Source organism: Lithobates pipiens, unplaced genomic scaffold (genome assembly GCF_037356315.1).
Source record: "Lithobates pipiens isolate NorthernLeopardFrog02 unplaced genomic scaffold, aLitPip1_a1.2 Scaffold_19, whole genome shotgun sequence".
NCBI lineage: Eukaryota > Metazoa > Chordata > Amphibia > Anura > Ranidae > Lithobates > Lithobates pipiens.
In genome coordinates, this window is record NW_027507764.1 from 127,351,345 (window position 1) to 127,363,503 (window position 12,159).

At 40.8% G+C, this 12,159-nt stretch overlaps 1 protein-coding gene across 1 annotated transcript in view; it reads right to left on the reverse strand.

The window, feature by feature from the left end:
* ITGB8 (integrin subunit beta 8) overlaps nt 1-12,159 on the reverse strand; it is a 185,301-nt gene that overhangs the window by 26,573 nt on the left and 146,569 nt on the right. Inside the window, exon 10 of the mRNA XM_077491249.1 lies at nt 4,510-4,909. Within this exon, the coding sequence (XP_077347375.1) occupies nt 4,510-4,909 (400 nt within the window). The remainder of the gene's footprint in view (nt 1-4,509; nt 4,910-12,159) is intronic.

A 12,159-nucleotide genomic window follows, 5' to 3' on the forward strand; every position in this document is an offset into this window, starting at 1 on the left:
TATCACCAACGATATTCAACCTAATGATTGAACCATTGACAGAAAGAATCCATTTGGACCAACTGATAATTGCCTTTCTCTTCAAAGACAGACCAAAATTAAATATTAACCTCCCTGGCGGTTTCCCCAAGTGTGGCTCGGGGTTAAATTTCAGTACCATTAGCGGTAACCCCAAGCCACACTCGGCATTGCATTGCAGGATCCTGGTGCAGTGTACTTACCTTGTCCCCAGGATCCTGCAATGTTCCCCCACTGTGACTGCGGGCTCTGTCCTCCGCCCAATGCCTCTGTGTGCCCGGCTCCATTCCCTGGGAGCGTTGCGACACATGGGGCGGAGCCCAGCTGCAAAGTCAAAAAAAATTAAATTCATAACACATACATTACACTGTAATCTTACAGATTACATTACTGTATGAAATCATTTGACATTCCTTTAGTCCCAAGTGCTTTGTTCAATGTCCTGCATGCAGCTTTATATTATATATACTGTTGTTTCTGCCTGGCAACTTGAGATTGTCCATAGCAACTAAAAAGTATCCCTTTACATCAAAAGTGGTTTTAGACCAGCTAGAAAATAGCAATAGTAGATTAGAACACTTGCAGAATTGAGCGATAGTGAATCGTGGGGAAATTTATTTCATTATGATTATATTATTATTTTTTATAATTATTTATAGTTATTTATTATATTATAATTTATGATTTTGTGTTTCAAACTTTATCATGCCCAGGATGTCTACTAGACTCTTGTTTGGACAGTTGTAAGTGTGTTATTGCTAAACATTACAGGCCTACAATATAAAACGCCAAATTTCTATGCAAAACAATTGGACCTCTTTGAGACGCAAAAATCTGGCATAATCATACCGCCAGGGAGGCTATGAAAAATAAATAAGAAAATCCTTTTTCTTCATTTTTTTTTCAGCAGCTTAGTAGATGCTCCTACATATTCTTGTATGGTAGTGCAGTGTTAATTTTGACGTCCAATTTCAATTTGGTTTTACTCATAGTCTTTTGACTAAATTGCCATTTTAGTTGAGTTGTTTTAGTTGTATTTTAGTTGACTAAAATAGTATTAATTTAGTCAACGAAAATATTTTAGTCGACAAAATGAACACTGTTCACCACTTTAACACATATCATCCCAGATTTACCTATAAAGGGATAGGATAAATATGGTTTACACTGGATTGATGACCTTTTTATAAACGGGTCCACTTGCCCACCAGAGGTGATCATCACTAAAGTTAATCTCCCGTGCTCCTCACGCTTCACCTTATGCCATATATACAGCTTGTTGTCATCCATCTATTAGAGTTCACTCCAAAATTTTACACTAACTCTTTGAATTCAATCCGGGGTACATCTCTCATATACAATTTAATGCACGAAAAGAAGACCTTTCACAAAACAAGGTCAAAGATAAAATGGGAAGAAGGCTTAAACTCCTCCTTGTCTGTGGCCCAGTGGACCCAAGCTATTAGGATCACACACTCGACAGCCCACTGTGTAAATCATTGGGAACTTGCATTGAAAATGTTACACCGTTAGTATCTCATTGAAAATTTGACACCGTTGGTATCTCACCCCTTATAGATTGGCAAAGATATAAGACACACGCCCTTCACTTTGCTGGCCCACTTGTGGTGCCTTGGGTACTCTAATGCACATTCTTTGTAATTGTAATAACATTCGCACCTTCTGGCAGAAAACATTTTACCTGATCTCGGAGGTCACTGGTATCATAACAATGAACCCTGCCTTGGCCCTACTCAATCTCAGCATTGATCAATTCCCTATCCAATTTCAAGGGATATTTGCCAATATATTATAATATATATTATCAGCCAAACAAATCCTTACTAGACCCTGGAAACAAAGCCTGGCCCCCAACCCTTCAGAAGTTCTGAACATTACCCAACATTTTCTTTATACAAAAATCTCTGATTCCACATATAGGATCCTACCGTGCCTTTGAATGGATATGGAAACCATGGCTCTCTTGGGGTCCACCTTAGAACCTGAGACCCCTGGTTCAGCCTTTGTCTCTCTTTATTTGTATGACCTCTTTACTACTAATGCTGCTATGATCTATTAAGTGCCTTGTATTGTATTTTGTGTATAAAACTCTGTCTTAGTACATTCATGTTCATCAAACTACTCTCTGTTTGAACTAAATGTCAATCCTGAGTATTCCTCATTATTATATTTTGCGGCTGCATCCGCATTGTTGTAAACTTTTATTACACTGAAAGACTCAAATCAAGCAGGATTTCTTCTTTGTAAGGATGCCAGACCTGGGGAAGAAATGGCAACAAGATGCAGTACACACCTCTAATCAGACTACAGGGTATTTGAGAGGGGGTGCTGCACACAGATAGTGCGGGTGCCAGAAAAATCAAATGTTCTCTGCTGACTTGCCTTCTTCCCATACTGCATCTTGGTGCCATCTCTTCCCCAGGTCTGGCATCCTTACTGAGCTTTGAGGAGTCTGGAAAGGAGTGTGTGATTCGTTTGAACCCATTGAATTATTGGGAACTGCTTGCATGACTACCTGTTAGTTCAGGAGTCCGTGCTTTAAGGTGAGAGTAGAAAATAAGACCGGAGGTGGAGGGACTGTCCCCTATTGTGGATTTTATCATCACTGGGGAAGATTTTCTGGGACCTGTTGTCCATCAACTCTCTGGACTTACTCTCATTATTGCACTGATAATGCATTCTGGGACTTGTTGTTCATCAACGTTTTGGGCTGTTTGGTTTGCGCTGCACTTATACCCTGATATAACATTTGCCATTTTTGAATTTTTGTGAAAATTCTATTCAGTGTTCAGCTTGTATACGTGGGGGGTTGTGTTTTATTTATTTTTGCGCTGATTGCACCCTCTGTTTTTTATAGACTGAAAAGAAATACCTAAAGCTAGCTATATATTAATTATTTTTTTCTTTTAAAAAGATGACCTGATTTCCCCATTCACACACTCAATGTGGATGGGGGAATCACTCCCGCTGTGCTATTATATTCTGACGGCAGGGAGCCATTCCTGCCATCAGAACACATTGATCAATGTTGCCAGCTTTAGCCAGCAACACTGATTGTTTGGGAAAAGCTCAATAGGAAGGTTATGCAGAAGTCAATTGGTAGATCGACTTCTGTACAACCAGCCTGCCTATACTGTACATGAATTGAAATTCAGCCAGCCCCTGCTGAACTGTCTGAGTTTACATGTATGTATGGCCTCCTTAAGAGATAATCTAATTTTCTGCATCTGAACCTCATCATAATAGACTTGTACCTAGGAGATGTAGCTCAGGAAGCTTTTGTATTTTACATCTTGAAAACTAACTAAAATGTGAACACAATCACAAGTAATGATAGATTACCCCAAAGAAAAAGTGTCACAAATGTATCACCAACATCCCAAAACTCTGTTTGTAGAGATCAAATACAGCCACCTTTATGACCACCCACTTAATATTGAGCATGTCCCCCTTTTCCTGTCAAAACAGCCCTGAACCGTTGAGGCATGGATGCCACTAGAACGCTAAAGGTGTACTTTGGTGTCTGGCACCAAGCTGTCAGTAGCAGTCCTGTAACTTGATGGGGCCTCCATGGATCTGACTTGTTTTTCTAGCAAATCTCACAAATGTTCGATTGGTTCGAGATCTGGTGAATTCGAAGACCAAATAAACACCTCCAACTCATTGTTGTGTTCCTCAAACCATTCTTGAACCATTTTTGCAGTGTGACAGGGCAAATTTTCCTGCAGACAGAAGCCATTGCCATCAGGGAATACCGTTTCCATGAATTGGTGTGCTTGGTCAGCAACAATGATTAGGTAGGTGGTACCTGTCAAGTAACATTGACATGAATGGCAGGACCAGGGTTTCTAAGCAGAACATTGCCCAAAGCATCCCAATCCCTCTGCCGGCTTGTCTTCTTCCTATAGTGCATCCTGGTGCCGTCTCTTCCCCAAGTATGCAATGCACACTCACTCTGCCATCCACATGGTGTCAAAGAAAACAAGATTCATCAGACCAGACCACCTTCTTCCCTTGCTCAGTGGTCCAGTTCTGATGCTCATATGACCATTTTAGATGGTTTTGGCTGCAGACATGGGTCAGCATGGGCACCCTGACTGGTCTGGAGCTACATGGTTCCATATGACAAAAACACTGTGATGCATATTTTCTGCTTTCAACATATCAACTTTAGGGACAACATGTGTACTTGCTGCCCAATATATCCCATCAACTTTAAGATGCCATTGTAACAAGATAATAAATGTTATTCACTTAACCTGTTTACAACTAGATTTTCTCCACTGTGTTTAAAAATATTCTTTAAAATAAAATTGGTCCCTATTATGATGAAGGTACAGGATTACACTAAGTGGGTTGACTGCATCCTTCAAAATACACCAAAATGACTGCTTTCAGTAACTATGTGTACTATAATGAAGACAAGTAACAAAAACAGCATAAACTTTCTAACATTTTCAAACTACTTACCAGAACACAGTTTTCCTTGGTTGTATGGACAAGAAAAGTCATCCATTTCACAGTATTTCCCATATATTTTTCCCAGTTTGGTTTTATGACAGTAGCATTTTCCACACAGACATATTCCCCGACCACTGCACTCAGGTTCGTTGGGGGAGTGCTTACATGTTCCTGATAGATGTGCATGTTCTCCGGAGCTACAATTACCGTCTCTACATGGAGCTCCAGGGCAGTCCGGATGGACCTCAGTTATACACTTCTGCCTCAAAGGGCTATTACACTGGCATGTACAAGTCCTGTGTATCTTTATTTTTACGGTTTCATTGAAACCAATGGGTTTAAGGACGATGTAGTTGTGTCCTCCTTCTACATCACAATTTTCCATTGTAATTGTTACATTAAATAGAACCTAAACATCAAAAAGAAAGTAAAAAAAAAAATGAATGGCAATTACAATAAACACACATCATACCAAATTTCAAAAACGTGGTACCTTGGTCAAAATCTGGAACTAAAGCATATATTTTAGATTATAGGGTCTTTTTGATTTACTGCTCAGTGCAGATTTTAGCGAGAGCCCCCATTTAAATGAGTATCTGAATATGAAGCATTTTCTTATAGAAAACTATTAAAACCTTGACAATTCAAATAAGCAGAGGAGCAATAGTGACCATCCTTGTCAAAGGACTGGCAGATCTAAAAATATAGAAGTCTGAAATGAAGTTATCATTTTAACTTTTCCTATAAAAATCAAACTATGCGCTATCTCTACCCCCCCCCCCCCCCCATAAACCTTTATATTGGTCGTTTAGTATAATAGGTGGCCTCAGTGAACTTCAGCTGCATAAATCAATGGTTCCACTGATTATTTTAACACATTACTCACTGAAATACCTTCTGCAATTTTTCAGTTGTCCATGTTTGGGACATACTTAGTCTGTTACATAGATTTTATAATAACACTGTATAATTTCTTCAGCATTCTTACCTTTAACATGTCCGTGAGAATTAGTCACCTTCTAGGCAGATTTAAGTATTTGTTAATATTATAGAAATGAAAATTTCATAATGAAAGTGAGAATTTTTAATCCATTTTTGAAACAAATTCTTAGCATAATCAGATTGTATCTTCAAAGTGAATCTAACAGCATTTCTGAGCTATTTTGTAGCTTTGGATATAGTGATGAGGAGTTTTATTTTGATAGTTTTATTCATTTAAGAGTTTTAAATCTGTCAGGTTTTATTAATGTCCGTGTCCCCGCTGGGGAGATTCACTCTCTAACTGTCCTAATGAGTGATTTTAAGTTGTGACCAGAACAGAAATAGGGCGAGAATTTTTCATGGGGACACTTTTCCTGTGACAGATGTCTAAAGGAACAATTTCCTAACTTTGGAAAGATTTTTTGTGTCTACAGGACAAGAAGTAAGGAAAAATATCTTTATTGTATTAGATCAATTTCTCATTTTATTGAGAATGAAAAAATGGCTTTACATTTACTTTAATGATCAAATAAGTTAATATAACATTGATAAAAGTGAGGGTGTATGTAAAGGGAAACAAGCAAAATAATTATATTTGACAATATCCAAACTTGAACAATGCCTAACTATAAGCTGATCATAATTATCTTTAAATAGTTTACTTGGACAAAGCTCGTCCTAACAAACTATTTACTTCACTAACAATTGCAGCCTCTGGCAGCTCTGTATAAGTTGTATGTATCATCGGCTATCTAAGTATTCAGTGCTGTGTTCCAGCAGGGGGTTGCATTACGGCAGGCTGGCTGAGAGGTGGGCTGATGATGTCATGAATGCCGCCTCAGCTGGAGGAAGAGTTGTATTCATTTATAAAATACAAAGCTTCCTCTGAATGGCTGAGCAGCACTCAACCTGACTTGAGTTGCCCAGGTATGGAATGGGAAGTTCTCATCCTGCTGCTGGAACACAGCACCGGTATAGTTTAATCAGTGCTGCCAGCCCCTGCTACTGTTAGTGAGGGTAATAGTTAATTTGGACTAGCATGGTCCAAGCAAACTATTTAAAGTTAAATGAAACCTGGAGATCAGCTCTAAGTCACAAATGCAGTGGGACTTTTAAGCGGTTTAAGTCATATCCCATCATAATCATATAAAAGTAAATTTTCAGCTAAAACCTTTTTTTTATATTTTGGATAGAGTAGGGAGGTGTAAGAACTCCTATCAGGTTTTTTACTACTTAAAGTATAGTGCAGCGCCACTGAATATACCACTTTAAACTTTGCATAAAAATCAAATCAAAAGTGTCAAAACAAAGTATATATATATATATATATATATATATATATATTGTAACATTGGGGGATGTTTAACTCAGTGGCAGATGCCTTTTCAGTAAGTTCACAGCGAACAGGAACTTTCGTTTAAGGGCATGGTAGCCCACTTTTATTAAAAAGGAACAACATAACGTTCACACATGCACTTGGTTGCCCACACAGGGGTTCTTCTGCCAAAAAAACAATACATGAAAAATGCCAAGCCACCTGGCTCTCTTCAGCAGCACTGCCACCTAGGTTTAACAATTCAGCCCTCCTGGCCTTATAACAGGGTTCCCGCACAACTACTGTACCTCTTTTCAGCTTCCTTGCTGCTCAGGCCTTCCACTTCAGGCTCTCATTTGTCTCAGATGCGCACAGCTTTAACACACACAGTGTCTATCTAGAAAGCAGCCCCTCACTGCTCTGATCCTCAGACTTGGGTCTCTGGCTTTCACTAGTGCACACCTGCACTCTCTGGACTCCTGGAGACCTCCTGTCTCTCTGGGTGGAGCCCAGAACCCTAATCCTAACTTTGCTATAAGCCCAGGACCCACCTGCTCAATCAACCAGCCAGACTCTTGGCTGTTCCAAAAACCCGGTCCCAGGATTGGAGATTCCATCCCACCCATAACGCTATGGAATCTCCGGGCTCCAGGTCCCCAAGTGGATTTTACAAACTTTGGAGGAAACTGATAAAACAGATTCCTCCACATTAAATACTCCTGGAGCCCCTCAACCTGCCTATTTCAGAACCCTAGGCGACAAATACTCCTGTGATCTAACCTGCTACGATCTCCTTCCGCTCCTCCAGGGATCCAGCTCTGTTAACACATCTTTTTGCTCAGCGAACCACATGCAATCAAAAATCCAGAGTACATAGTGCTCTCCATTACAACAATTTTATTAAAACACCCTCAAAAAAACACACTTGCGGGATATACAAATAAAAAGTGTCTAGCATGTCTGCTTGCTCACGAGAAGAAGTCCAATGAGAGGGCAACACAAAGAGGAGCCGAGCCTTTGACTTCTCGCAGCCACACTTAGTCAAGGTAGAGAGAATTATGAACAGTCACTATTGGCACAAAACCTTCAGGCTTTTGATAGAAAGCTGAACATGATGAGGAACTTCATATGACAACGACCCAAAGCATACATCGAAATCAACAAGGAATGGCTTTACCAGAAGAAGATTAAAGTTTTGGAATTGCCCAGCCAGAGGCCAGACCTGAATCGGATGGAAAATCTGTGAGGTGATCTGAAGAGGGCTGTGCACAGGAGATGCTCTCGCAATCTGACAGATTTGGAGTGTTTTTGCTAAGAAGAGTGGACAAATATTGCCAAGATGTGCCATGCTGACTCATACCCAAAAAGACTGAGTGCTGTAATAAAATCAAAAGGGGCTTCAAGAAAGTATTAGTTTAAAGATGTGCACACTAATGCCCCGTACACACGAGCGGACTTTTCGACATCCAAACTCCGACGGACTGAGTCCGTCAGACTATCCGATCGTGTGTGGGCTGCAACGGACTTTAGCTTCGCTAAAGTCTGACGGACTTTAGAAATGAAGCATGCTTCAAATTTTCCCGACGGAACTCCGCCGGACCCGGTCCCCTTCGAAAAATTCGCTCGTGTGTGTGCTACTCCGACGGACTAAAACCGACGCTAGGGCAGCTATTGGCTACTGTCTATGAACTTCCTACGTCGAATCCAGTCGTACGTCATCACGTTCGACTCCGTCGGAGTTTGGTGTGATGGTGTGTGGTCAAGTCCGTTCGGTCGAAAAGTCCGCCAGAACTCCGTCGGAACTCCGTCGGAACTCCGGCGGAACTCCTTTGGAGGTCTGTCAGACTTAATCCCGTGTGTACGGGGCATTAGGGTCCTTTCACACGGATCAGTGCTGATCCGCCCCATGGATATCCGCTTGCTCAGCGATCTCCGCTGAGCAGGAAGATCACAGGTCTGTCTCTGCACACTGCGTAGGGACGGACCTGTCACAGCGCCGCTCTCCCCTATGGGAGATCGGATGACAACGGACGTCAGTGTCCGTCGTCACCCGATCCAATGACGGATGGAAAAATAGCTTTTTCCTCCGTCACACTTTTTCGGATCGGAGCGGGTCGGATGTCAGCGGACATGTCACCGCTGACATCCGACGCTCCATAGACCTCTATGGAGCATCCGTTCAGGTCCGCATGAAAAACTGACAGGCAGATCGGAACGGATCGGTAGTGTGAAAGGGGCCTTATGCAACCATATTAATTTATTGTTTTATTTTTACTTCCCTCCACCTAAAAGATTTCAGTTTGTTTTACAACTGAGTTGTACAGTTTATAGGTCACAATAATAGGTGGAAAAATTTCTGAAATTATTTATCTTTGGCTCAGTATTTTACATCACAGAAACCTGACATTTTAACAGGGGTGTGTAGACTTTTTATATCCATTTATAAATATGGACTTTGTTTTATGACACTCTTGATGGACATTTTTTTTAAGAACACAGAATACATAAGAGCTTAGAGTGGCATAGTCAGTGGCGCTGCACTATAGGAGTTACTTTATGTGTTATTTGGTGGAGTGAAATCACTAGGAGTGTACAGCAGCAACGGAACACACTTGAGTAATAAATACTGATATAAGATTTTGTCATATATTCACATAGGATTTAAATAGGTAAGAGTTCACAATTTAGAGTTAGCGCTGATTGTATTTAATACACAGGTTTTTACTACTATGAGTTAGGACTCTGATAAAGAAATTTTCCCTTGTTTCCCGCTCTGATGACTATGATTTACTAGATAGGAAGTAAGAGGAGCTCTCCAACAACAAAGAAGATAGAAATGTTTTTCTTTGACAGAGTATGAAAAGGCTGGAGCCCCTGTCAGATTTGTAATTCTGTCTGCATGTGAGTCTTATCCAGTGACGGGACAAGGTCATCCAGCGCCCAGGGCAAAGATGCCAAACTGTGACCCCCTTTCCCTTAGGGTTAGGGTCAGGGTGCCCCCTACCCCTGCAAGAAACCATTGCGCCAGCGGCAGCCGTCCCTCCTGCCCACCCCTTGTCCCGGCCCTGGTCTTATCCATCATTGTCACAAAACCTGTTGCAGATTTTTTATAACTTCCTGGATGGTGAAACTGTTATCAGAACAGGAAGTGAGGGGAAATAGGTCAAACAGAGCCCTGGATAACTGAAAAAAAAAAAATGTCTAATCTATCCCTACTCTATGCAAGTTTTTGGCTTCATATAAACAGAGGCAACCAATCATAGCTTTTGTTCCGTGAAACATGAGTATCTAAAATACTCTCACTCAAATATATTTCCTTATATTTTTTGGCTGCATGCCAATACTAGTTTCCCTTTGCAGCAGATTTAAAAAATAGGTTATTTTGACTTTAAAAATATAACACACCTCCCAAATTTCTTGAATGAGAAAGAGGGACACTCTTTAGCTCACAGAATGCAGGCAAATAATACACTAATTGTCCTACGTGGACAATTAAGAATAAGCAAAACCGTTTATCGGCTTTTCCACACTCGTGTCTGACAGACGCGAGTAGAGGAGAGCCATTTGGCAGCTCTCCTGACAGGGGGGGGGGGGGGTCATGCCTGGTGGCATGGGTGGCAATGTGTGCCCACATATGATGCCAATGTGTGCCCACCAGCAATACCTGCCAGTGCCTCCTAATCAGTGATGCCAATCAGTGGCACTAATCAGTGCCCATCAGTGCCACCTATCAATGCCCATCCATGCCCATCAGTGCCACCCATAAGTACCCATCAGTGCTGCCTTTTAGTGCCCATCTGTGCCTCCTATGAGTGCCCATCTGTGCTACCTATGAGTGCCCATCTGTGCTGCATAACAGTGCCACCTATCATTGCCCATAGGGGTGCATATCAGTGCCCATCATCAGTGCCCTTTAGTGCCACCTCATTCGTACCACCTCATCCATACTTATCAGTGCCTGAAAGTGCAGCCTAATCAGTGCTCATCAGTGAAGGAGAAAACATACTTACGGTATTTACAAAATTTTATAACCGAAACGAAGAAAAAAATTTTTTCACAGTTTTTAGTCTTTCTTTATTTGTTTAGCAAAAAACAAAAACCGCAGAGGTGATCAAATACCACCAAAAGAAAGCTCTATTTGTGGGAACAAAATAATAACAATTTTGTTTGGGTACAGCGTAGCATGACCACACAATTGTCATTTAAACAGCGACAGAGCTGAACGCTGAAAATTGGTTTGGGCAGGAAGGGGGGAAAGTATATTGAAGTGGTTAAAATATAAATTTCAATAATTCAAAGGTTTGATAAAAGGTTATAGTTTTTTTTTTACAGGGGTTTATACTGCAAAACAAAAAAAGAATGACTGAAGAAGAAAAAGACAGGGAACTGGTTAATAAAGGTCGGTCTCACCAAAAGGGGGACACTTGGGAGTTATGAACACAATGTAATAAGTATTTCTGTGCAAATAGAAGAGGATGGACCTCCTAAAGAGCATCTTGAACTGCTAACACCTTCCATGGCTAAGGGAAAAGTACATACCATCCCACATAAAGCCTTTGCTTGGTCACACTTTGTCCTTTTGGCAGTGTAGAACATGGGGATTTAAACGTAAATCACTCTCTCTAGCAATATACTTTTTACTGGATTGCTTAGTTTTGGCTCTAGAAATGAATAACTGGACATGTAGTAAAACTGGGAAAAAAAGCTACACAATTTGAACAAAATATTTGTACTAGAAAGGAAAATAATATTTATAATAATGTAGTGTTCGGGCTTAAAATCAAGGGGAATTAAGTCAAAAATAAGTCAGAATTTTGGTCTGGCAGCTATTGATACATGGAGGAAGACAGAGGATGAAGGAGGGGAGAAAAATAGTGGGCAGAGAGATGGGGCCTGGTTTGCTTTACATTGACCCTCTCTTCACTCAACCTAAAACTATCATCTTTCTTACAACAAAAGCCTCATCTGTCTGAGATTACTGTGACTGTACTATGAAGGCCATGACTTCTAGGCTACGGCTATAAACCCTGCTCACCCACCTCTCTAAACCTTATCTACCCGCCGACCCTCTGCCAGATAAGTGTGCCTTGGAATCAAGGCACTCTTTGCAAAGAAAAACAGCAGAATCTCAGAAGGGGGGTGGGGCCCAGGAGCACCATCGGGGTACCAGAGAAGAGGAGGATCGAGGTGCCCTGTGCAAAACCATTACATTGAGTTTTTTTTTTTTTTAAAGTGAACCTTTACAAACACTTTAAATCAAAATTAAAGTCATCTCTGTTGGGTCAGTGACTAATTTTTTTATTAAAAGCATATTGATTCAGAGTCAGAAAGCAGCATACATATTCCTTTCTTGACAGTTTTCA